We start from the raw sequence: 27957 nt of genomic DNA on the forward strand, positions 1-27957 counted from the left end.
GAGTGAGTTCCAGGACAGCCAGAGCTATACAGAGAAACCCTGTCTCAAAACAAACAAAACAAAACAAAACAAAACAAAACAAAACCAACCAACCAAAAGCAAGCAAACAAACAAACAAACAAACAAAAAAAAACCCCAAACCATGGCTAAACCAGTTTCTGTGAAAGAAGGTTTGAATGCTGGTGGTTAAACTCTAACCTTCCAATACAACTGAAACAGCCGTCTTAGTAGTAATAATTGTGTTTAAGATCATGCAATATGTATTTTGTTTTTTCCTATTCTCCCTAAAGTTGATTTACTTGTTTTTAGTAACCTTTGTTCAGTGGTGAAAATTACATAGAAATCTATAGATTTCATACTCTATGTGCACATCATTTCATAATTCTCAGACAGAGAACAAACAACCACAGAAATATTCAGCATTTAAAAATCTTTGATTGTAGCTCATTCAGACTACACATGAACCAGCAGCACAGACAGGAACTGGCTAAGTATGCTACTTCGGAACTCTGCAGGAGCTTACAGAGAGAAGTCCCAGGTTCAAGCTTATATAATTACTAGAGGAAAAATAACATTGGACTGGCAATTAGGAAACCTAACTTCTGAAACAAACACATTGCATTTTACAATTACATGCTTCATATTTTAATATATCTGAATTAAGATTGCATTAGAGAATTAGTGGTACCTTACAGTATAAATTGGAAGTTGTATTCCTTATTTTTCTTTGATAATATGAGTGATTTGTCTGTTCGTAAGTGCACCACTGCATGCAGTACCTACAGAGGTTAGACGAGGGTGTCAGAACTCCTGGAACTGGAGTAACAGGTTGTAACGAACTTACTGGGAACCAAACCCAGATCCTCTGCAAAACTCTTATGGGCTGACCTATCACTCCAGCCCTGGAAGCAATATTTTTATCCTTTTTAAAGTAATATATAAAATGGCTTATATGCCATACTGCTTTGGGGCTTTTGCTTGCTTGCTTATGTAAGGCATGTTATTGCTGTGTAATCCAGACTGGCCTCAAACTCATACTCTTCCTAAATCAGCCTTACAGACTCTGGGACTTTAGGCATACATTACCATACCTGGCAATGCACTCATTTTGGTGCCTTAGCTTCAGTAAAATACAGTACTATTACTTTATATTTCAGAATACAGAGGTATGTCACACAGGAGACTTCTCCCTCTGTAGTCCCCTCCCACTCTCTGGGTGTTCCAGAGCTATCTGTTCTAATGAATCTTTATAACCCACTCCCCCTTTAAGCATATAACATGAGTTTCAAGGAGAGCAATGAAAAATTGTAGAAAACAGTTTAGTGACTACTTTTCAGTTTTTAACCACAAAAGAATAGGATGTGTCTGTTTGTGACTCAGTGCTGTAATGCTTCATATAAGCTATATTTTCAAGTATATGTTTAAATATTTATACTTAGTATTTACATACTAAAAGATATTTTTATTTCCATTATTGCATTATTAACATCTTTGAGTTGGTTTTGGAAGGGAAATTAATGGCAAAAAGGACAGCAAAGGCCCTTATTTGAAAGCAGCCCTGAAGTAAATATATGAAGGTTAGGTATGTAGATCACTTGGTAGAGTGCTTGCTTAGCATATCTAGATCTCTGGTTGTGCTTCCTAACACAGCAAAAAACTGGGAAAGCCTGAGATCTCAAAGGGTTTCTACCAAGACACATGTGGCTAGCCTTACTCTTGTTATTGTGTCTACCACAGCCATCAAATTTTACTATCTGTTACCATATTGTGAACAGTGAACACAGCAATGATTCTACTAGACAACGCTACTGCTCAGCACACTTTGTGACTTAGCGCATCCTCACCACTATACTACAGGACAATTTTCTCTTTTGTTTTATTCATGGGGATCAAACCCAAGGCCTCTAACATGCTAGGTAAATGGTTTACCAATACACTGTACTCCCAATCAATTTTCTTTATAAAAACAAAAATTTAGCTGCCTCAAAAATACAGAATTTGCTAAGGTTATCAAGTCATTGAGCTCTGATTTGAGTCCCAGAAGTCCGTCTACAGCATCATAACCTTAACAATATAAATATTTGAAATATAGTTCTTCATAGATCAAACTATAAGGGAAAATGTAGGGTTATGTTAAGAAGTTTTAATAAAAATAATCAGAATAAATAATCTGTGAGAGTTCCTTAGTGGTTTTCAATAAACTAGCAGATTTAACTAGCAGTATTAACTTCTTTAAAGGTTTTCTTCAGTGTGTGCTTTATAATAATTGATGTAATAAATACAGAGATTTTTATCAGCATGTTTCCATTATACATAGTACGTTCTACAAATAGCACCATTTTTACTTTTATTTTGGATATACATGAGAGAGTTTAACAAAATTTTTATATGAAGAAAATTACCTATTTTCAGGTGAGTTTTTGGGGGGACGGGAAATACTAGGAAGACATTTCTTCAATATTCATTTAAAATTTGACAAAAGTGACATATTTATCTTTCTTTTCATCTTAAAGAAACCTAAAAACTGTACTTCATTAAACTGTTTCCAGAATTAGGTTAATTTGTGTGGGTTTTTTGTTTTGTTTTGTTTTCTCACCTCCTATATCAATTTCTGAAACGTGTAAAATATATCTTTAAGTCTTTAGTTGTGTATTGAAACAAATTTAAGCAATTAAGAATATAGGCAAGGGACTGGAGAAGTGGCTCTGCAAGTTAAGATCACTGGCTTCAGGGGGACCCAGGATCAGTTCCCAGCACTCATATGACAGCTCACAACTGTCTGTCATTCTGGTTCTTGGCGATCCGATACCTCATAAGGAAATACATGGAGGCAAAACACCAATACACGTAAAAATAAAATCATTGCAAAAAGAATATGGAGCTGAGGAGATGACTGTCTATAAAATACTTGCCATGCAAGCATGAAGACCTGAGCTTAGCTTCCAGTATATAAAATGTTAGGTGTGGAGGCATGCACTTATAATTCTAGTGTGGGCTGAAGCAAAGGCAGAAAGATCCTGGGGACTTGCTGGTCACCTGGTCTAGCCAGCCTGTAAGCCACAGGTTTGGTTACAGCACCCCATCTTTAAAAACAAGGTAGAAAATGATTAGGGAGACATCTGGCTCTAACCTCTCCCCTAACCACATGTCAACACACAGGGGCAGACAAGGGCAGTGAAGAGAGGGGAAATGGATCATGAGGAAGAAAGCTGTAATTGATTAAAACGTGTGTTAGTGACTAGACATGGCTCAGTGGTTAAGAGTGTTGAGACTGCTTTCCCAAAAGACCCATGTTCAGTTCCCAGCACCCAAATTAGGTACAACTGCCTGTGGCTCCAAATGACCCAACACCCTCTTCTAGCCTCCATGGGTACCTGCACATATGTGACATTTATTCACACAGACACATACACACTTTAAAAAGTACATCTTTAAAATTCAGGGTAATAATTTTCTTTTTTAATTCACTGCTTCTTTGGTGTTTAGAAAGGTTTTCTTATTTCTTAACAGAAAGCAATTGAGCTGAACCCTAAAGATGCTACTTCAATTCACCTTATGGGTATTTGGTAAGAAAAATTCAGTAATGTTTCTGTCCTATTTAGTGTGATTTTATTTCATAGTATGTATAAGCCTCTTATTTGATAATTTATATGTAAGCAAAAACAAACTATTTAAAAATACTATTTACCAGAGTCAAGTATTAAATCATGAAATAGCACCTGTGTATGTATTTCTAGTATGGTGTATGGTGGCGCATGCCTGCAATCCCAGCAAGTAGATTATGCCAGGAAGATCAGGAGTTCAAGTTCATTGTCACCTACATAGGGAGATGGAGGCAGTACGGTTCCCATGAGTCTGTGTCTCAAAACCTGCTTTCTTACCACCAGAAAAATAAAAACCCCAAGAAAACTAAAAATACTTTAGGACTCTTTTGTAGACCTCTATCTTCCCTTTCTTGGAAAAGGCCTCATTTCCCAGGCTAAGGAAAACTGCAGTCGTATAAATATAGCAGGTTGTCACATGAAGTTTTTGTAGTTTCAAAATGTGGCAGATTGAGATTTGATTAATCTGGAAAGTTATGTAATCTTTCTTCAAGCTTCAGTGAGCTCTTGTTTCCAATATGAGGAATTACTTTACTGGTATGAGGACATACAAATGTTTTAAATATTTACTGTTATAAAAGTCCATCAAACTCCTTTACAAAAGTAATAAGTACTTTTCAGATTAAAATACCCACTGTAGATTAATAATTATCAAAGGACAGCTACTTAATCACTAAGCAAGCATGTGATAAAATCTATGCCTCAAGGAGTTCAAGTTCCTAGTCAAAGATCCCAAACAGGTTTTTATCTGCTTCACGACGTTGTAAATATTTTTGAATATTAATCATCAACTTCACCCTTTTTAAAATGAGCACAAATTACTGGCTGTTATTGTTATTCATGCAGAGTACATTAGTTTTATCATTAAAAGAATTCTGAATTTCCTTATGTCAAAACTAGTAGTAGTAATTCAGACATAAGCCCTTCAGTAGCAAGGATGAGGCAGAAGGATTAGGAGTTCATGGCTAGCTTGGGGTACATATTAACATAACTAAGTCTCAGAAGAAAACATAAATTGTAATAGCAATTCTGTATTACTTAGTTGTTCTAAGGAACAAATAAGAAAGAGTAATATTGGCCTGTACCTGGCAGAAAGTGACCACTACTGTTGATAGTCAATCTCAAAGTAGATCCAACTCCTGTTCATGTCAGTCTCCAAATGATTCAGTATGAATATTAACTTCATCATATAAAGTTAAATTATTTATAAATGTAACAGAAGAGTCCTTTTTAAATGTCTGTTAAGCCTTTAATCCCAGCACTTGGGAGACAGAGGCAGGCGGATTTCTGGGTTCGAGGCCAGCCTGGTCTACAAAGTGAGTTCCAGGACAGCCAGGGCTACACAGAGAAACCCTGTCTCGAAAAAACAAACGAAATGTTTGGTTCTCTCAGTAAAAAGGTACAATTTGAATGCATAATGCCATCTCTTCCCGTGTAGGTGCTATACATTTGCTGAAATGCCTTGGTATCAAAGAAGAATTGCTAAAGTGCTGTTTGCAAATCCTCCTAGTTCCACCTATGAGGAGGTAGTATGATGTCCTTTCTTAAGTTAGTACTGATTTCTTAACTACAGTACCATTCTACAGAGTCCACACATGCGGAGATGTGATTCTCTGAGGGACTTGAGCGAGTTTCTAATGCTCCCATTCAACAGTATCACAAAGGCTTAATACTTACTGTCCAGGTCTGGCGAGTGCCTTTTCTTGTTGTTTAGGTGAGTGGCTGATAATTCTGGTATACTGTCAGCTAAAGTAGCTAATGGCTAAAAGAGACCTGTTTTCTGATTGTAATTTATACCATGTAGAAGCCAAAAAGTAGAATAAGAGTACTCTGATTTTTACCCAGTAAGTTTTAGAGATACTATATATAGAAAGTCATTTAGAGAAATGAAGAACATGTAAGAAGTAAGGAAAAATTCTTGTGTGAAAGGCTCTTCATATTTTAAAGGTTGTTTGCTTTTCTTATAAAAATAAAATTTATAAATTTGTAGGTAAACTTTAAAGTTCACCCTCCCACCTTTTGGGTGCTGGGGTTTGAACTCCTTTCCATTCCTACTGGGTGAAAATCCTGAGTTTACTTAGTCACCTAATTTTCAAAATGTAAAGAAACTGACAACTGAAAAATTTTCCTAGTATTTTTCCTCTCATATTAATGAATATTTGTTGTTGTTTGCCCCTATGGTATATGGATCTATGGTATACCAGTGGATGTTCTAGGATCTGGTTTCTCTCCATTCTCAGCCAAAACCAACACACACATACACACACACACACACACACACAAACCCTACCTACCTCAAAATATAAGGAGGGTATTATGAATGAATTCATCATTTAGTTATATTTAGTTGTGTAAAAAGCCACCATTATTACTTGTGAGAGACGTAATAGTGAATCACACATGACCACTTCCTTAACTGTGTGCAGGAGAGTGTGGTGCTACCTCTGCATAGCAACCAGAAAAGTATTAGAAGTGATTCTCACTATAAAATCCCAGTCTTTGATTATTTAATAGTTATATTTAGCCTATGATACTCTCCCTGCTGACCTCATCAGTTGTTTTATGATCACTTAACTCTCTGAAACCTTTAGTACTAAGAATCAACCTTCAAAAAACCTGTTTTCTAACTTCCTGAGTCTAATTCGTTCTATTTTACTTGTACTCTTTGTATTCTTAACAGGCCTTAAGATACTTTCACAAAGCAGAAGAAGGTAAAATACTTTTACTCCAGCTATTAATATAATATTGTCTAAGTGTTTACTATGTCATAGCATATTTTAAATCAAGAATTTGCTGTATCTTTCACATTGGGTAATATAAAACAAATTTAAACTAAAAAGAAAAAAATGTATGTATTTGGGTATTTCTCCTGAATGTATGTCAGTGTATGACTGGTGCTCTTGGAAAGCAGAAGAAGGCACCCTCTCAGGACTGGGGTTAACAGACAGTAGTGAGTTGCCATGTTGGTGCTGGGAACTCAACCCAGCGCGACTGGGAGAGCGTCCAGTAACTTAAACCGGATGAGCTCCCTCTCCAGCCCCAAATATTAACTTTTTAACAAATAGGAATTGCACTTACATTCAGAATTCCAATTCTGCAGTGTTCTCTTCATTTAATATCATTCTTTATCAGGAAGCTCTGACAACTTGTTTAACTTGATATTTTATAGTTAATAAGAAGTACCTAAATGAAAACTATTTAAAACCAAGCTAATTTGTGGTATGTTGCAGGATACTATATTCCACTGTAAAATAATTTAATGTTTTTCTTATTGTGATAAAAATGGCTGCTCCTATAACACTGTTGCTTGCCTGCCCTACATATTTCTGGAACCTTTATAAAAAAAATACTGACACTGGGGTTGTAACTCGACAGCACACTGCTTTGGTGACATGCACAAGGCCCTCAGGTCAGTCCCAAGGAAAGAAACATAATAAGAGACATGTCTTTGATCACTTGTATCATAAAAGCCACTCCAAATACCTTTGAGTTTTTAAAATCTTTAATAGTTGTCAATATATAGCTCAAGCTGGCCCCAAAGTATTGATCCTCCTGCCTCAGCATCCAAACACTGGAATTACAGGCATGTGACACATGCACAATTTCTTATAACAGAAATCTAAGACACATTCTTTATTAATCTGAGATCCTATACACATAAACTTAAACAATTTAGTGATAATTTTTAAAACTTTAAAGAACTATGGTTTAATGTTAAATATCTAACTCATAAAGTTTTGTTCACTGTTTCCTTTTCTTGATATTTTCCCTAATCAAACTAATTTATATATCATGATATGAAGTTATCTCAGGGGGTTTAAAACTGTAATTCAGAAGTAAAATTGGACCTTAGGACATTTAAGGGTTGGCAGTCCCGAGTAAAGCTGCTAACACTGGGCTTGTTCCTTTGCTCCTAGAGTCATGTCCTTGGTGGTTCACTCACATCTGATTTATGAGCAGTCACTTTTCCTAAGTTAAAGGTTGCCCTAGTTCTAGTCCAAAGCCCCTCCCATAGTCTGTCATCCACACCTCCCCTATCAGCCTCCTTATTTTCAACTGTGTGTGTGAACCTGTACATATGGATAAGATGGGATGTTTCCCCCCTTTTTGGCTTGTGATTATGTTTGTATTGCTTACATACAGTACTTGGATGACTTCCTAGATGAGGAAGTGAATACGTAAAGCAGTGTACTTAACTGTAAAATGCTTAACGAAATTAAAGGACTTTGAGTTTTAAGCAAATATAGTTTATCAAAAAATTGTATCCAGGAAAAAGTAGGCTTTATTCTTTTTAAACTCATGTGTCAAGCATGTGTTCTATTACTAAGTGCCATTCCTAGCCTCAGAAAGCATTCTTGGCATACAGAAAGACTAAGATTACTAGCAGGAAACTATGTGAAGAGTCAGGGCTGAGTGTGATGGTGTGTGTTTGTGGTTATCAGCACTCAGGAGGCTGAGACACTATGCCTTTGAGTTTAGTAAGTTCCTGGCTCATTTGGAGTACACTACAGAATTCTGCCTCAAGAAGAAATTAGGATTATTTTGAACTTTATTCATAAGTTTCTTAAAATTATTTAACATATAATTATACATATTTTTGGAGCATTGGCACTGCAGTATATTCATAGGAGATGTAAATCAAATGGAAACAGTTAGCTCTGTCTCAGGCATTCATCTTTGTCTTGGGAAGGGCTGAAGTCTACATACAAGTGTTGAGTAAGCGGTCCTAGTTCCCTACTGTGCTGGATTCTGTGGTTCCCTTATCCAGCCTTTGTCTCTTCCTCCTCCTTCCCAGCTTCTAATAACTCTCAATTTCCTGGGCTTTGTTTGCACTTTTCTTTCAACCAAGAATATTCTCAGCTTTTCCTGTTCAAAATCCCGTTCATCCTCCAAGATGCATAACTCTTACTCCGTTGTTTTCTTATGTGGATTCTTGTAGCAATGTTAAGTTTATACTTGGTAAACCATTTAGTTGTGTTCATGTTTTTCCTCTGTGCCTAAGTATAGGAGACATTTAGCAAACGAAGATCAAATCATGTTAACCATGATTTCATTCATGCACTAACTCATTGAACAGATGCTATTTTCCCTACACTGTTCTAGGCAATTGGAATGTAATGATGATGGGTGGTTTAAAAAGAAAATAGTTCTTATATAGCCCATGTTCTATCAGCATGAAGATACTTTAAAGTGAGACCTTGGTATAATGATGTGCACAGTCCATATGTACATTCAATACATCATAATTACTTTAGGGATTTTTTTGAGATAAGAACATTTGAACAAAAAAGAACTATATTAGTCTAATCATTGTTTAATCACACAATTTTTATTAGAATTCAGACCAAAATATTAAAACTATAAAAATAAAGACACTTATTTCTCTGGAGCTGATTTTGTTTGCCCTTTTTATGTACAGTGGATCCAAACTTCTACAGCAAAAACTTGCTGCTTTTAGGAAAGACATACTTGAAGCTAAACAACAAAAAGCTTGCTGCGTTCTGGTTGGTAAAAGCCAAGGGTTATCCAGCACACACAGAAGAAGATAAACAGGTAAAATATTTATAATAAAGTAAGGCAGATAGGCTTTCTTTCAGGCATTAGTAAATTAATGAACTGAGAACATCCTTAAAAGAGAACCTATTTAAATGCATAGTGTTGTGGAAAGCTCATCCAAGTGTTACACCATTTCTATATTCACCTTTACATTTTACCATGAGTGCTCCTTAGTGACTATCATCAAATGCCAGAAGCTGCTTGCTGCAGTGTAGAATTGATGTACATTTACAACGTGTATCTCATCAGAGGCTGTTTCTAAAACATAAAACGCAGCTTGGCGATAGGTGCTTACTAACATGCACAAGGACCTGGTTCAATTTCTGACACTGCAGGGGAGTAAGATTGGGGACAGGGTGTGGAGGGTTAAGGAAATGAACTAGAGTTCTCTTAGAATCAATCTCATCTAGTCATCGATATCAGGAGACCTTATTCTTACCATGTCCTATCTTTGTTATCCTGAAACGCTCAGAAACTAGTCTATTTTATAAACTTAAGCTTTATAAATTCGGCTGCACCATGTATATGTAACATGTGTTTTTCACTTTAGATACAGACAGAAGCTGCTCAATTGCTTACAGGCTTGTGACGAGAACTGAGAACATTTTGGAGAAGGCAACAACATACCTAATACTTTGTTTTCACTGATTTATAAACATTATACATTAATCGTCACGGCTGTATGGCTTTTTTTTTTCTCAGTTCTTTTATGTGTGACCATTTTAAAAAATAAATGTAAAAAGTTCTGGTTTCTTCACAAGTAAATAAGAAACTGCCACAGTGTGCCCTAAGAGTAGCAGCAATACATTCCCCTGGTTCAGACAGACATTTGGAACACCAAGAGAAAGAAAATGGTATGGGATATGTAAGTATTGATCACTTGAGGAAGAACCGTTTTCAAAAGGCTTTGTGAGCAGGTGGCACATGAGGGAACGGTTCTCAAGCTGCAATCGAATGAAGTTGCTGACTTAGAGAAGCTAGCTGTTTAGGATGCTGAGGGTTCCTTGCATAAAGACCTTGAATGATATGTGTCTTAGAGGCAACCTGAATAAAGAAAAATTCTGTGGAACACTCTTAAAAATGTGGTATACCTCCATAGATGGGTTGAATTTGTTACTTGACAAATTGTAATCCTACTTAGAATGGAGGGACACATTTCAGGGTTAAAGGAAATAGGCATTTACCAGGCAGAGTACTAAACCTTGAGTCTGATATGCCACCACTATAAACTTACAACAACTAGAGCTGAATGAATATGGGACTGTGTATGGGTATTTTCCCCAAAAGTCATGAGAATTGTAATGTTAAATAAACTACAGCAGGATGTGTAGGTGTGTGTTGTTCCTCTTTTACCATGTAAACCTTAAGACATAAACATCCAAGTACGTCCCATACTTGGATTTAAGGTATTAATATTTTGATATGCCATTTCTATATGTGTATATCTATTCACATATAATGTATCTTTAAACCTCTGAAACTGCAGATTTTATCATATCCTTAAGAAACTCAGCTGCTTTTGAAAATAAGAACATCTTCCAAAGCAAATACAATTATATTATCACACCTATTACATCACCTCCAAACAAGACATACTCAGATCTCCTTAACTGACCCAAAGTTCTGCTTTTGGAGATCAGAATTTGATTTGCAGTACAGTTGGTTTAAATGCAGAAATCTCTCCCAACTCTTACAAGACTTTTTTGAGAGGCCAATGCAATTGTTACTATCAACTGTCCTTCAGTCCAGATCAACCTCTGAGAATCATGTTCCATCTTGTCTTCTGGGACTCCAGTTAATTATATTCAGTCTTCTTTGGCTTTTATATTCATGACTTTGAAATTAACTATTGCATCATTTGCTAAGTTCATTTCCATTTGATACACTTTGTTTTGCTTTAGGTGGTTTGATTACTTAACAGTGTGATAACTGTCTTCATTTTGTTTTTTTTTCCTTCATTTTTTCCCCTCCTGACTACTGTCAACAGCCACTTCATATCTTCATTGTCTAGTTATGAACTTGAGCTACTTTTCATATCCAGCTCATTGAATCATATTAGTATTACTATGCTAGCATTAAGATACAGGTCCTTGCATTTCTTAAGTAAGGATTTACCAGATGAATATGACAGTTGCTCTTGTGAATCTATTTGATAGAATGCCTTTTCTAGTACAATTTTTTTTTTTTACTAGCACAAAGTTCTGGAATTATTACTTAGCACTCACAAAAAAGTTATTTCCCTGAAGTTATTTTTGTGAAATGAAGTATTTTTCCAGTAATATAGACTTTTATGGATGGGAATCTATCTTTTGATTCTTTATAGGACTTTATTTTAAAATAAGACTCACAATAAATTAGATAATGTAGTACAAGTGGGTTCTAAATAACCATCTTTCTCTTTGCCCTTGGGTGCATGAAACTAAGGTATAGTACCAAAGTAAGTAACACATCTATAGACTTGTAGATGTCCTCACTTCATGTCTAGCTCTTAATAGCGTTATTTTACAGATTTTTATAACTACCACCACAGGCAAGATAGGAATTTGTTTCATTTCAAAGACCTAGTGCTTTTTTATAGTCATATCTAGGCACCTTCAGTTCTCTCACATTCCAGACATACACTACAACTAATCTACTATATATTTGCCATTTTAAGCCTTTTAGGGAAATGTAATCTTATAGAATATGATCTTTTGAGATTGTGCCTTTTCACTTAGCCAGACCTCTAATAACTAAGTTCAAGCAATAGTTTTTTTTTCCTTTTAGTGTTAATATTTTATTACATGAATATACCACTTTATCCATCTGTTGAAGGTATTTAATATTTTTAAATTTGTGGTTATTAAAAATAAAGGCATTTACATTGATATTTATTGTGGCATTGTTTACAAACAAGCTATGGAATCAGTGTAGACATCTACCAAGTGGACAAACAAAATGTATATATTTACAAACCAGTTTTATTCAGTCATAAAAAGTGAAATTACCTCATTTGCAGTCAAAGGATGGAATGGAAGATGATCTTGTTAAGCCATTATAAGATCAGATGGATACTGCATGTGGATCCAAAATTTTTTTAAAAAGACATCAAAGTAGAAGGCTGATTATTTGAGAGGAAAAAGGAGGCCAACATACTATAGACACAGGCAATGGGTGATTTACTCTCCTTAAGTGTGTCTGCTGTCTTTGAGGATGTGTGAAACCTGAATTAGGGTTTGTTTACTGGTAGTGTAGTGGATGAAGGGCCCAGGTTTCTAAGCACACCAGGAGAAAGCTGGGGGGTCTTTTTGGTTATTTGGTTTCCCTCTTTCCCCTCACGTTCAGCACTGAACCTCTGTCACTTCTTGACAGTGTGGCCTACCAACAGGCAATGGATGCTACAACACAACATGGATTGGTAAGACTTGTCTTGTTTCTTAAGAAACATAATGAAAACAAGATACTACGTTAATCACAAGGACCAACAGAATTAAGTGTTCATGAAAAAGACGTAGAATTAGTACTAAAAAGAAATACGACCATTTTAATTGCATTCTGTTGAATTTTGGAGTCGAACTTTTAGAATTTAGGAAATAGCACATTTAGATTGGTGTCAAATTCCCAATTGACTTTAAACTTGATTTCTCTGTTCAACACATTAAGAAAAGTTGGACATGTTACAGAAGAACTTTTATTTCATGTTTCAACAACTGATTTGTTACTTCAGTGTTTACTAGATTATGTTATGTTTAATTAAATGTTAGGATCCGGCAAGCCTGCAGTAAACTACATTTGTCTGGCATCAGTTTACTCTGAATCCTCTAGTGCAGGAGCCATGGCTGGCCATCAGTGCAATGCTAGGCCTCCTTTGAGAAAGTGAACATGTAGTAGTAATATAGCAGGGCCATCACATGGTTCTACAAAAACGGTAGTCTAATGTGACAGTCTAGGACATGCAATAGCAAGACTGTTCAGATTCCGGGAAACGCAGTTACAGCTCCCTCCTATAGGTCAGGAGCTTTCTCACTTCAGAAGCAGCTTACTAGTTAGGGTTCTTTGTGAGCCCCAAACACAACCAAGGTTGTCTGTTGATGGAGTGGATATACAACACCTAATTTAGAACACCTAGACCTAGGAGGATAATTGAAGTCAGCTGGAGAAAAGGGTAATAACATTTTCATTTTCTACAACAAACAAATAGTAGTTTCTTTCCCAAAGACACGTAGGTCCCTGAGCTGACAGGCAAAACTGTTTTAAGCCGATGATCCATTCCCTAAGCTCAATTTACTGGTGATGTTGGGAACTGTCACTATAATAAAGCATCATTGTTAACCTGTCTCTCGGTCCTCCTCACCTCCAACTTTGTCTTACTGGGTTCAGTGAGCCAGGCGTGGAGGGTCCAGTTCAGAAGAGGGATGGGAAGGAGCGACAGCAGGAGGTGAATCGCCTCTCTTCTAAGACTTTAAGTTGACTACTGAGTAGATAGACAAGTCTATAGGTCTGAAATCTCTAACTGGTATGAAAGATTAAGAATCTGATGAGGTCTGCAAACTAGTCTTCCCCAGAAGACTGGGCTGATCTTGTGGGTTCTGTTACTCACGTGAGGTAACTTAACAAAAGGGACACTCCCTGACATCCTACCTGAAAGCAGCCGTAAACCATATCTGCAAAGGGATGCTCTCACATACCTCCACTGAATGAAAGCCGATACTTTCTGTCATAGCAAGTTTATTATTTTACAGAATAATTTATGCAGGACTTTTGAAGACTGGCCATCATTTACTATATAACTTGCCATATGTTAGAATTTAAAAATTCTTTTAAGCTTGAGAATAACCAGATTTTCTATAGTTTATTCAACTAAGTAGACTACTGCTTTTATTTGTGAATTCTGAATAAAACTGAAGAACATAATCTAAAGTAGAAAAATAAAATCTTAGCAAAACTAAACTAGTGGATAGAAGTTATAATTCTAAGTGAACTTCATAGTTAAAAAAATTTAAGTTAATGAACTTCGCAGTGCATATTGAAAGGATAAAAATGGAAATTAATGTTTTATATTAATTAGGAAGCCCAGTTTGCTAAAAGTAGCAGTATCATTCACATTAGATTTTAATTTTTTTCATACACCATGAATGCCCTTATAATGAAAAGAAAAATCAGTGTCATTTGGAGAAAACTTGCTCTGTATAAAACAGGGAGCACAAAGAATTCCTTTAATATACCTACTGAATTTAGAAACAATTCTGATTTTGTAAGGAAGGGGTGGGGACATTCAAATACTAATAAAAAGTACTTAGTGTGAGCGTTTAAATACTTCTGCAGCTTTTCAATCCATTATAACATCTCTGATTTCATACAAGTAAACCTTGAGCACAAAAGCAGCCAAGTTCAGTACCTTTTATGTATCCCTAAGTATTAAACTATCAAATCATTAGCAATTGAATTTGAAGAACATTACAAGTTTAAAAATGTAAGTGTAGAAATGCCTGATTCTTTAAATTTCCACAAATACCCAACATCCAAAAGTAAGATGTAAATAGACCTCTGCTCTTCAGCAAATCAATTCCAGCTGCTCCTAGACACTACTGGATCTATTACACGACTTCTGTGTTTACTGATATAACAATGATGTGACTAAAAACCCTATTCATTTAGTACAACTTAATGAGCTGAAGTACTTGTCTTCAGAAAAGCCAGCAGCAATTTAAAAAAAATACACTTAAAGTAAGAGTTGGCTTAAGCCCTAAATTCCTTCCTGAACAGCCATGCAGCTAAACACAATCCAATGTCACCTAGGGAGAAGAACATGGAACATGTGCACTTTCCCCTGGATAACAGAAACAAGGCAAAGCAAATTCAGAGTTTTGTGAATGAACGGCTGTCATGTTTAATACACCTGGCGCTCTATAAAACTAGAGCCACTGTCATATATGGTTATATAGATATATACTTTTTAATAAATTCTCTTGCTTGCGTCAAAGTTTAAGGATGATTTTTTTTTCCCGGTCAGTCATTTAAAGGGAACAATAAATAAAGTAGAAAATGATGAAATGTTTTGCATATTTCTGTGGAAGAACGGAAAACATTTATACTTTGAAAGGTTCAGAAAATTAACTGTACAGAATGAACAGCTTATATACACTATCTGTGCAATTTTTCTTGGCTGGGGTATTTAAATGCAAGAGCTTCTCCAAGACAAGTCACATTCATTCTTGTCCAAATCCCTCTGTCTCTTCTATTGCAAAAAGAAGTTTTTCCTTTAGTTGTTCATAACTCTTATATGGTGGGAGATCCAAGCGATTAAAACTGAACAAAAACAAAAACAAAATCAGATGTTTGCAATGAAATAAACTGAAGATATTTGTAATATAGTATTCTTTAACAGTACATTGAAACCTGAATATTATGTATATAAAAACTTTGCCAAAGGTATCCTAACAATTTAATACAATAACTAGTATATTAACACATCTAAATTAAATAAAGGAATCTATATAAAATTTACGTCGTAAAACATCTATATATTTGCCAAAGAATAATGGTACTACAAATAATGTCAACATTATAAAGACCTGATGTAAAATGGGTTTCCTTTTGCTATTCTGTTGTCATGGGTGATGAGGTTCCATAATTTTTCTTAGGTTAGTTAATTTCATCCATCCACTCATTCATTTATTTTCTGAGTTTTGTGTGCAAGATGCTCCAGTAGCTGGTAATACACTCATGAAAATCCTAAGTCCCTTAGCTCACAGAATATATGTTCCGATAGACTCAGTCAGTAAATACATATATACTTTTGTCTCCTTAAATAATTTCACCACATTAGATTTTAATCTACAGACTGACCATTTTCCAGTTCTTCCAACACATACTCTTTTCTGAGACTGGATTATTAAAAGAAAAATACTGAAACTTAGAAACCTTTCTTTACATCATTTACTTATTGTAGACACTTCTCATCTGTCCTTGCCCGCACCCATGTAAGTTAGGAGAGCTCATAATTAGGTCTAGGAGAAGGTACCCAACTTCAACACACCATTAATGTATTGATGGTAGCAACTGAGACCATATATTGATTGCCTTTCATTTTAAACTATACTCCATGAAAGAAACTGTCTTAACGGTAATTGAGATTAGGAAAACAAAAAAAACAATATCCCCCCCTCCTTTTTTTTTTTTCTCAGTATAATCTTATATCAAAACAGTCTTACCCTTGGCCAGATCTTGTCATTCTGCTAATCCTATTTTTGACTTTCTGTTGTCATCACACTCTTGTGTATACTGCTCTGTCTCATCTGATTTGGGAATTTGGGGTTTGTGTTTTGATTTTTTTCCTTATCACCTTGCATCCAATCCACTTATTTTCTTCACCTCCTATGTTACTTTATATCACTGCCTGAGGCACTTTCCCTAGCTTACACCACACTTAGAAACCCTTTGTTGCTAAAGCCACAGAAGGTGTAAGATGATAGATGGAAGCCTAATATCAACTTATTTTATACTTTTTAACATAATACACGCTTTTCTCTATCATGTCCTTTGTCTTTCTTTGGCCTAGAATACCCTTGCAAGCCAAAGTCTCACCTATTCACCTACCAACAATCAGCCTAAATCCTAGAGCTTCTAAGAAGTTTGCCTACAGCATCTTTGTTTCTATTTCAGCATTTATATCATGACTGTTTTCCCCCACTAGATTGAAATAAGCAGTCATCTCTGAATTAGTAAATACCTAATTTAGTGAATGTTAAGCTGAATAACAGAAGACAAAGGATTATTTGAAAATAGCCCAAAGAGATCTCTATTTCAAGAAATGGACCAGTATGTTTGTGCTGTTTCGTAAAGAATAGAGACTGAGACTTGCCCATGTATCTGAAAAAAATGTTGATTCTTAATCTAGAGGAGTTTAAAGCTGTGACATCACTATAAAGATGACAGTAGTAGGATCCCATGCTTCATCTTACCAGCAATCATTAAGGCTAATTGCATCACAGATGAGGATAGATCACTGTTTACCTTAGTCATTACAAATTGTTGTCACAAACCAAAATCTTTCTGATCACCTATTTTTATCCAGATCCAGATCAGAATATTGATTTGTATTTTCCCTTGTTTGAAATAAATCCCAACACCTTTTCAAACATCTTTGGGTCTGATCTGAGCTTCTATTTTATAGCTTTCAGTCTCTCATAGTCTTAACTCTTCATCTCTTACCATAACTGTCATCCAACAAGGTGGGCACATGTCATTTTCTCTAAAGCCAGTCAGTAAAAGCATTCACTTTCTGAGGCACACCCTCAGAAAGGTTCAGCTATGTAACTTTCCGGAATTCCTTAACTATATGTTCTTGGCTGGGCATCATCTATTTAAGGCTTTGGTGTAGAGGCCTTACTTCATAGCATTAGTATGGATAAGAACAATGCTGTGGCCTTCTACTTCTTTGCCCTTGATCCTGATCACTTTTGAGTGACTTGTTGCTCTATTTTCTTCAGTTACTGGCCTCAGAATATCTTTAATATTTTCATCTTCGATGAAGAACTCTAACTTAATATTGTTTTCTGATCATGTTTTTCAAGTTTATTTCAATGAAAATACAAACCTGTTAAGCCAATACTTTTACCACCATACCAAAATGAAACTGAGAGGCTATAAACAACTTAAGTTGAGAAGCTATAAACAACTTAAGTAGATTAAAACAGTAACCGATGTTGCTTAATTTTTAAGAAGGTTTAAATGAACTCACTAATAAATGCCACCAACCATTTAAGGAAAACTAACACTCCTCAAAATATTCCACCAAATAGAAGAAATTTAACAAATTCATCTTATGAGGCTAGTATTACCCTAGTATCCAAAGTGGATAAAGCCAAAAAAGAAAGAAAGAAAAAAGAAAATTATAGGCCTTTATTACTCATGAACACTGATATAACAGTTTTCAAGAAAATACTGCTGAATCAAATTCAAATAACACACCAAAAGGATCATTCATGAGGATGGAGAAATGGCTCAACAGTAAAGAGCACTATTTGGTTTTCCAAAGGATCAGCACCATCATAGAGACTCACAACTATTTGTAACTCCAGTTCCTAGGGAATCCATTGCCTACTGGATGACCTCAAATGACACAGACATGGAGTGCAGACATGCACACAGGGAAAACACTCATACACATAAAATGAGGCGTGACATTTATTCTTCATGATTGAGTTTCATTTCAGGAATTCAAGAATAATACAAAATATGTGAATCATTTAGTAATTCATAGTAATACATCACGATCAGAAACCACCTGATCATATCAACAGATGAAGAAAGGGTCAATATAAGAAAGACCTTTGATAGAAGAACATCCCGTCAGGATAAAAGGCCTGAAGTGCCTAAGAATTGTAGCAATGTACCTCAACATAGTAAACGGGCAAACTTATATAAGACAAACCTATAATCCACATTGTTGTGAGTGGGAAACAAACAAAAAACAAAAACAGCATTTCCACTAAACCAGAAAGAGAAATAAATATCTACTTTCTCTACTATTTCATACACTTCTTTTAGTGTTAACTAGAGCAATAACAGATATAAAAAACATAGGAAAGGAAGAAGTCAAAGTAGGTTTATTTGCAGAGTATGATTCTGTATGTCAGAGAACATAAACTTCACCAGATGTTTTAGAACTAATAAACACTTTGAAATTAGCAGGGCACAAAATCAACATTATCTGTAGCTTTCTTATAGGCTAATAATGAACTTGCCAAGATGGACCTTAAGCAAACAGCCCATTCACAATAGTTTTAAAATGAAACATAAACCGACCAATGAATAACGCTATCCATAAAAGTGAAAGACTTCTATATTGAAACTATTAAAAAACACTCAAGAAGATACTAAAAGAGAAAAAGACTACATGGAGTGCAGACATGCACACAGGGAAAGCACTCATATACATAAAATGAGGCGTGACATTCACGTATTAGTGGAATTAACATTATGAAAATGACCATATTACTGAAGGAAATTTACAGATTCAATGCAATCCCCATTAGCATTCCAATGACATTCTACACAGGATTAGAAAACTCAGTTTTAAAATTCTTATGAAAGCTTAGTTCTACAATCCCTTAGGTGTGTACCTAAAGGGCTTTAACATACTGCAGTGATTTTTACAGTCTATGATTTTAAAGATCCCAAATAGCCAAGGAATCCTGAGCAAAGAAAGCAATGCTGGAGATATCACCTTACCCAATTTCAAATTATACTAGAAACCTAATGAACCAAAACAGATCATCACAATGAAATAAAGACACCAGGAAATAAATCTATACAACTAAAGATATTTGACTTTTGACAAAGATTCCAAAAAGAAATGCTAGAAAAGAAGGCATCCTTTCAACTAATACTGCTGGAAAATGGATGTCCATGTATAGAAAATAAAACTAGATCAATATTTTTCATTCCTTACCAACTATCAATTTAAAGTTTGTCAAATGTAATGCTTGAAATTACTCCAATGTAAAGGATTCTTTGAAAAGGAGTCCTATAATTCAAGAAGTGAAACCAATAATTGATAAATAGGCTTGCACAGATTACAAAACTTCGGCACAGCAAAGCAAATGAGTAACTAGGGCAAGAATCTGTCAGATATACATTTGACAAGGACTAAGAGGATGTTTATTAAGAACAAAAAACTAAATACCAAAAGCCAACCAACTAAATCAAATGGATGAATGAAATAAACAGAGTCCCCAAGAAGAAAACAAAGTACACTGTCCTTAGCTATCAGGAAAATACAAATCAAAATACATTGCGCTCCCACATCATTCCAGTGATAATGGCTATCATAAAGAAAAGAACACATACTGGGAGGATGTGAGGAAGACAGCCCTTATGTACTGCTGGTAGAAATGTTAAGTAGTCCATCTACTATGTAAATCACTAGGGAGAGTTCTCAAAAATTACAACATGTACGTGATGACATACTTATGCTACCCCTAGGTATATACTTAAAGAACTCTAAATCAAAACACAGTGATACATACCTACAGTCTATGTTTCAACAGTATTCACAAAGGAAACTATGCTATCATCAGCCTAGGGCTGATAAGAGTTCGAAACATATAAATGGACAAGAAAATAAGGTGTATGTATACACTAACAGTCTTACTGTGTCACCAAGAATGAAGTTATGTCATCTGTAAGAAAATATTCAGATAGTCATATTAAGCAAAATAAGACTTAGACAAGCATCACAAGTTCTCCCCCATTTATGGGTTCTAGATTATAATACATGTATATGGAACATAAAAATAGAAGCAAGATTGTGGAGGAATGAAAAGAAATAATGGGGGAGGGAAACAAGAGAGGGAAAGAGTTGAACTTAGTCAAAGGATATGATGTATTTACATGAAGATGTTTGTACCAAACCCATTAGTGTATACAAGGAACAGATGCCGATAAACCTGAGTATTAATGTTAGAAAAAAACATATATTCAAACATCAAGCTTTAACAAACTTAGTAATTAGTGTTTCATAAACCACGGGCTCTAGTTGATTTTTTGACAAGTGCATGTTGTTGAAGAGTATCAGGGAACAGCTTGGCATTCCTGCTTTTGTTTGTCCTGAGACCCTACCAAGTTTTAGTCACTATTGTTTCTGCACATGTAGAAATACCAAGGCAGCAAAAACAGAATCATGGCTTAGAATGAAAGTAGCTTTGAACTCCTGAAAGAACCATTTATCTCTAAGCTATCAAGAGGTAGGGGTGTTAACATCTCTCTGCAATCTCTTTCATCCACTTGTTACACTCTTACTAAATGGTTTCTCTAAAATGCCATTACTGGTTATTTATAGTTGTATAAACTAAGTTTCCTTATAAGGAAGTCCAAATTAACAATACTAGTATGTTTTGTTAAATCATGTTTTCCCAATTATGTTCACTTTTTCTGCCTCAGTAAGTTCCAATCAAATCAGTCAATTATGTTCACATTTTCTGACTCACTCTTCCAGTCACTTGAGTCAAGTTCCAGTTCTTAATTCAGGGATTTTTCTTCAGCATCTATTACAAGAATATTCTACTTCTCCCCACAGCATTCTATTTATTAAACTTAAGCTAAACATTGTCCTTTCCAGGGATCTGTCTGATCATCTGAGTCCATAGAAGACTCACTCCAATTATCATACCAGTCTTTTCCTTTTAGCTATTTGTTCATCTTTTCTGCTCTATAAAGATTTCATAAAAATGCAATGAGTAATTCCATCCTACTTGCTATATAATGGGTACTCTAAATACTCGCTGAGCCAACAGACACATTCTCAAGTATTTCTTAGTTACAGAACAGCATATGATTCTCCTCAGCAAGTTGAAATTTTACTTATTCTAATGAATAGGTAGCTCTAATGGCTCTTACCTGCTACCAAAAACAAAATAAAACAACAGCTAAAACCTCTGTGGCCTTCACCTTCCTGTTTAAGAGTCTTGAACTTACCATGTATGGCTTCTTGGTAACCAGGTGTCTTTGCCAACTTTTTCAATACAGAACTTTTGAGGCCCATTACTTCCTAAATCGGGAACATAAGATAAGATGTTTATTTGGTTGGTCCTTTAAAACTAACAGAAGCGTGTCACATTGTTATATGAGTGATAGAGGGGAAACTGAAAGTTTCATAATATCTACACTGAGGAGCTTTTTGGTGGTGCAGAGATGCTGAAGTAAGAATTACATCCATGGAGAGAAAGGTAACTATTTTCACACAATCTTGGTTCCCTAGCAATTATCCTGTGGAGTGAAGCAATAGCTATCTCATCTTTGAAGACACTTTCATTTTATCTCACGTATCTTTGTGGGTGGAATGAGCATGGCTGCCACAGGCTCATACAGTTGAATGCTTGGTCACCAGGGAGTAGCACTATTTGAAAGAACCAGGAGGTGTGACGTTGCTGGAGGAAGTGTGTTATAGGGGATGGGCTCTGAGGTTTCAATAGCCCTTGCAAGGCTCAATGTCATTCTCTTCCTGTTGCCTGTGGATCCAGGTGTGTAACTCTCAGCTATGCCTCCAGCACCATGTCTCCCTGAATTCTGGCCTTGCTCTCTGCTATAACCTCTGGAGTTGTAAGCAAGACCCAATTAAATGCTTTCCTTCATAAGATTGCTGTGGTCATGGCGTATCTTCACAGCAATAGAACATTGACCAAGAAAAATGTTTTCAGTATCAATAGCTCTTTCTTTTCTATCATAGAAACTTTACATATAATTTTCATACAAATAAGTCATTATATTTAATTCTACTGTATGTCTAACATATACTATTATCACAAAATTAACTTCAGAGAAACTGCAGTTATTCTTCATTTACCCATGAGCTCAGCAAATCCTCCTAGAGGCAAGCGACAGGTTCCAGTGACAAACTGCAAGAGTCGCATTCGTACTTCATTATCAGTCTCTTTCACAAACTGTATGACAAAATGAAATGTACTTTAATATAAAATAATGGCCAACATCCCACCAATGAGAGTAAACAAATGAAAATGTTAAAAACAAACAAACACGCCACTGAAACTGGTTCAAGCAATAATAGTGCAGTAAAAAGTATTTGTAGTACCACATAGGTACACTGTAGAAATCCCTTCAGTAACCCTCACAATAATACCACAACTAGCTACTATTCGATCTGTCCTACAAACGGCAGGTCAATGAGCAGCTTAGAAACCTGAAGGTGCTTGACTGAAGTAACCCACAAGAAGGTACACCTGTCTGTGAGGGCTGCAGGTGAACACTATGGCATGTGTTTCTCACTTACTCGTAGACTTCACAACAGTCTACGAGGCAGCTACGAGTCATTAGTAATCTCACCACACATGAAAGAGAAGAGAGGCTTATAGAATTTAGATAATTTGTCTTTTTAAACTGCTAAAATGTTGAACATTTAAAGTCCAGTCTCACTGAGTTCGAAACCACTGTTAGACTGTGTCTACCCCCTTTTAAACTACAAAAACAAATGAACATTTCCCCATTGCTTTTCTCTGTGGTATTTTCTGCTATAAAACATTTTTCAAACTTTCTATGCCATTCACTAGTACCTGAAAAACTATACATGTCTCCAAAATGAACAAGTTTGCTGACAAGTTCTTCTGAAAGGGCAATGTTAGTGAATGAATAAGGTAATGAATATGGTGGTTTGAATATAACAGAAAGCCAGCTAACTTTGAGGGCAGTTTGGGAAAAGGCTTCTTCTTCAAATAGGGAATGCACATGTGGTGGCATTATGGACTTGACTGGATTAATAAAAGCCTTAGTGAGGAGCAAGAGATGGGTGTGCCTGTGAGATCTTTCCAGACAGGATTAACTGAAGAAAGAAGTCCCCTGACCTTGGGAGTTACCATGCCACTTGGACTATGAACCAGACTTAATAAGAGTAGCCTGGAGCAGGCCATATCTGCTACGTGATCTGCATAGCTATGAGCATGCTCCCAAGGGCAAAGCTGTAGCTGCTCTTACACCATGCTTTCCTGTTAGGATGGCTGGTACTCTTAAAACTGTAGTCAAAATAAAGTTTTCTTCCCTTGTTTCTTGTCAAGAATTTGGTTATAGCAATGAGAAAGCAGTAAACACAACGGCTTAGTTGAACATAAGACAAAATGTTTTGCTAATCAGACCGAAACCTTGGACAAACTGTGCTGAGGTATACAGACAGACAGCACTAACCTGATGGTCTTGTGCTTTTTGCCTACCCAGAAATGAATTGCTCTATCCCAGTCATTACAGCTCAGACCTGACTTACACAGGTCCTCTGTGAGGACTAAGGATACTTACTATGGAGCCAGGCATTCCTTAAGGGCCTTTGACCTTTAGCTCTGAAATGTCTGGGAGATGCTAGTGGCCTGAAGTTGAGATAAGAATAGGGCAATGGGCTGTGAGGTATTCACAGCTGCCTTTGCTTCTGAGGGAAAGGAAGCTGATCACTGTGAGAAAGGGGTAAAGTGGTCTTTTTATTACTATATAGTAGGAAAGTAAGAAACAACCGAAGGAAATAGAATGATTCTCCTGCTCGGCTGTGAATTACACGGATAGCTATAAAACACGCCTTAAAACCTCAGAAAGGGACTTAAGGCTGCCCTCCTACTGCAGTAAGAAAAAATTCACTTAACCTAAATTGGAATTGCGTCTAATTCTCTTTTTTTTCCAAATGGATCTGAACATCACAACACCAAATGACATGGGAAACACATTTTATTATCAACTCTGACGTAAACCTCACTTAGGTTCTTAAGTTCCTAGGTTATGTAGACATATTTTGTATATGTTGATGAATATTTTAAGACAGGTTTCCAGAATGGAAAATATTATGCAATAAACTAATGGGAATCATTGTTATGAAAAGATGTACCTTTTGGAAAATCTCCCAGCTTTTCACATGAATGTGAAAATTACCATAAGTCCAACCAACCATTAAGTTGCTCAAATGAGTTGTAGTTAGTAAAATACTTATAGAAAGAATATGCCAGGATTAGAGATTTAAAATAAAGCAAAACAACATGTCTCTTCAAATGTACCTAAATATTAGTATGGAACATTGGATATTCTGAGACCTGATCACAGGTTAAGCCAAAACACAGTAAGAACCAACGGTCATTCTTGCACATCACTGTCTGAATTATTCCCGTTCTTTAGCACATTATCCCCTTCAGAAGATCAAACCCAGCATTGACCTTGTCACTGAGAATATACACCTGGCTGGATGTGACTGGGGATGCCTCTAATCCCAGCACTGAAGAAACTGATACAAGGTGAAAGCAAAGCCAAGATCAGCCTGGGCTGTCCACACAGTCCCTATCTCAGTGTAGAGCCCCAATAAATCTACAACCAGCCAAAAGAAACCCCATACTCCTTTACTTCTCAAAGTGTGCAGAATTCATAGAGTACCGTAATACCACCAAACTATTCATATTTCCATCTAGAAAATAGTGAAGTATTGGAAGGCTAAAATACAGGTCCAAAGTCTCAAAAATTATTAATAAACTACTTAAAACCAACTTTTCTTATCAGAAAATTCTTCAAATGATTTGTCTCAAAACAGATAAAGCAAGTACCTGCCAAAACCAAATAATTTGCTTGCTGTTTCTTGTATAATGTCGATAAACAGTATTTCTCTGCCAGTCTGCCAAGTCAACCTCTTGCATGCCACACAGCATAACCTAAGGGAAGGAACGCAGTATCAGCCACAGCAAAGATTAGAAAGACTATGGGTTTTTGTTGTTTCTCAGGTCTTGCTAACAATCCATTCTGAGCAGACTCGTTTGTCACATTGGTTTCTGCCAGTGTGTTGGGTGCTCCTTCACCTCTTTCCTGAGGCAGGCTCTCATGATGTACTCCTGGCAGGCTTGGAACTCACCATGCATACAGGCTTTCTGTTTAATGAGTTTCAGTTTTAAAAGTTGGAAGAATTACCAAGACTTGATGTATTACAATGCTGTCATACTTAATACTACTGAATTGTACACTTAAAAAAAAATCATTAAAATGGTAAATGTTATATGTATTTTATTTTCTATAAATACACCCACTTCTGATGAATACCCAATAACCTTCTTTACATGCAGTCAGGACCACTAGTAATTCATTTAAAAATCTCATCTTTCAAGAAAGTCACTGTTGGAGAGATGGCTCAGCGGTTAAGAGCACTGACTGCTCTTCTGAAGGTCCTGAGTTCAAATCCCAGCAACCACCTGGTGGCTCAAAACCATCCATAATGAGATCTAACTCCCTCTTCTTGTGTGTCTGAAGACAACTACAGTGTACTTACATATAATAAATAAATAAATCTTTAAAAAAAAAGAAAGTCACTGTTAAATTAAGATTTCTGAAAATTCCTCAAGTTATTAATAGTGATTGAATAGTTTATGAACCCTAATAGATGACAATGATTGATAATATTGTCCTTGCAATACCATTGTTCTTAAAATATCACAAAACATAAAACCCACCTACTTTTAGATAAATTATAAAAATCAATATTGTACTAAAATGTGTGGACACTGTTGTATAAAACAATAAAACAAGCTATATACATGGTGGAGACTGCTGGCCCCACCATGGTAGGCTGAAATAGAAGGATCATGACTTCAAGGCCCATCTGGGCTGAACAAAGGAAAAGACAACACTGAATATGGAGACGAGAGATGAAATGAGACTGGAAAGGGAGAGGAAACACAAAGGCCACCCACTCCAACAATAGCATTCCCTACAATCATATAATAAAAGAGCCTAACCTCCAATTCTTTTTCATCAAAGTACTGTAGCCACTGAAGGGGAACAACTTCATTAAACCCATCAAGGAAAGCTTTGGTCTGTTCTTGTACTCCTCGAGAAAAACGCCATTCTGTCATTAAACTGAAAATAAAGATAGTATTTGAAAATAGGTTATGTATATACAAAGTTAAGGGACAAAAACACCAAAAAAGCTTTAAATTTCTTTTCTTTTTCTAAATATACTACCCAATATGTGCATACAACAAGCATGTATGTATACATATGTTATTTTTAGAGTTAATATTTTTCCATTAACAAATTCATGCTATCACTTTTAGTTACTTTTATTCTTGAGATTATAATTTTTTTGCTTTTTATAAAAAAAAGTCTTATTTACATTCCAAATAGTGTTCCTCCTTTCTATTCCCCCTTCCAAGAGTTCTCCCCATCTGCCCTCCCATTTGCCTCTGAGACAGTGCTCCTCCAACTACCCATACCCACCTCAACCTGTCTCCCTTCGCTTTCCTCCCTCCAAACCCACCTACATACCCTTCCCATATTCCAATAAAAGGAAAATCTAGAAGAAATAATACATTTCTTGACACATATGATCTACGATAATTACATGAAGAGAATATAAACAACTTAAAATGGACCTATAAAAAGCAGTGAGATCCAAACAGTAATAAAGAACCTTCCTAAGTAACATGGCTCAGGCCTTGACTCACACAGAGAACTAATCAGTGCTCCCCAAAGTAGTCCATAAAATTAGAACACAGTCCATCAAACTCATTTTATAAAGACAGTTATCACCTGATACCAAAACCTTATAAGGATAGACAGACTGACAGATACACAGACACACATAAAAAAGACAGACTGAGACTATAGAATAGAAATCACATGGGATCTCAGTGGATGGAGAAAAAGCCTTTGACAAAGTACAACCCTTCAAGACATAAGCACTGAAGAGCCTAGTATCATATAACAGCATAATGAAGGCTGTATCTGAGTAGTCTATAGCCTTTGCAGTAAATGGGAAAAACGTCAAGGCATTTCTCACAGGGCTGAGACAAGGCGATACGCAGTAAATGACTTGAAGTAATAAGAGTACTGAGGCAAGAAAGAAACAAAGGCTATAATTATTCTTGTTATAGTAATTACTAATTCTCAATGGGGGTTCCTATCCTACCTTTGATCATTCAGTTCCCAGATAAAAGACACACAACTTTTATATTTACAATAAGCCTTTAAAGCACTAGAGCTGGGCAGGTATCTACCCTCTATATTATTATGTCTACTTCCTTACCAATTAAGCCCAAGATATGACTACCAAGGTTTGATCTGGGCTGCTCTTACTTCCAATTGGCCAGCAGCCCTCAGGGCCATGTTTTCATGATCCACCTACCCAAGGTATCTTTTCCTCTCTCCACTTTCTTTTTCTTCCCCTCGTGGTCCTCCCTCAGATCCCAAGCCTGGAAATTCTAACCTAGTCTTATCTCTCTTCTGCCCAGCTATAGGCTCTTGGCATCTTTATTCATCCAATAGGTTTTTGTTTTGTTTTGTTTTTGTTTTTTGT

The 27957-nt window shown here is 36.0% G+C and overlaps 2 protein-coding genes across 8 annotated transcripts in view; one reads left to right on the forward strand and one right to left on the reverse strand.

Moving 5' to 3' along the window:
• Window positions 1-10488, forward strand: part of Rmdn1 (regulator of microtubule dynamics 1) — a 31958-nt gene extending 21470 nt beyond the window's left edge. The window contains exons 6-10 of the mRNA XM_021160477.2: window positions 3511-3566; window positions 5041-5128; window positions 6283-6313; window positions 9022-9155; window positions 9709-10488. Of these exons, the coding sequence (XP_021016136.1) occupies window positions 3511-3566; window positions 5041-5128; window positions 6283-6313; window positions 9022-9155; window positions 9709-9747 (348 nt within the window). The 3' untranslated portion in view covers window positions 9748-10488. The remainder of the gene's footprint in view (window positions 1-3510; window positions 3567-5040; window positions 5129-6282; window positions 6314-9021; window positions 9156-9708) is intronic.
• Window positions 10489-12104: 1616 nt separating this feature from the next.
• Wwp1 (WW domain containing E3 ubiquitin protein ligase 1) overlaps window positions 12105-27957 on the reverse strand; it is a 100898-nt gene continuing 85045 nt past the window's right edge. For all 7 annotated transcript variants that reach the window (XM_029475935.1, XM_029475936.1, XM_021160469.1 and 4 more), the window contains 5 exons: window positions 26399-26519; window positions 25220-25324; window positions 22486-22582; window positions 21618-21690; window positions 12105-15446 (listed from right to left, as the gene is read on the reverse strand). In XM_029475935.1, coding sequence (XP_029331795.1) covers window positions 15347-15446; window positions 21618-21690; window positions 22486-22582; window positions 25220-25324; window positions 26399-26519 — 496 coding nt within the window. In that variant the 3' untranslated portion in view covers window positions 12105-15346. The remainder of the gene's footprint in view (window positions 15447-21617; window positions 21691-22485; window positions 22583-25219; window positions 25325-26398; window positions 26520-27957) is intronic.

The sequence above is a fragment of the Mus caroli genome, chromosome 4 (genome assembly GCF_900094665.2).
Source record: "Mus caroli chromosome 4, CAROLI_EIJ_v1.1, whole genome shotgun sequence".
Taxonomy (NCBI): Eukaryota; Metazoa; Chordata; class Mammalia; order Rodentia; family Muridae; genus Mus; species Mus caroli.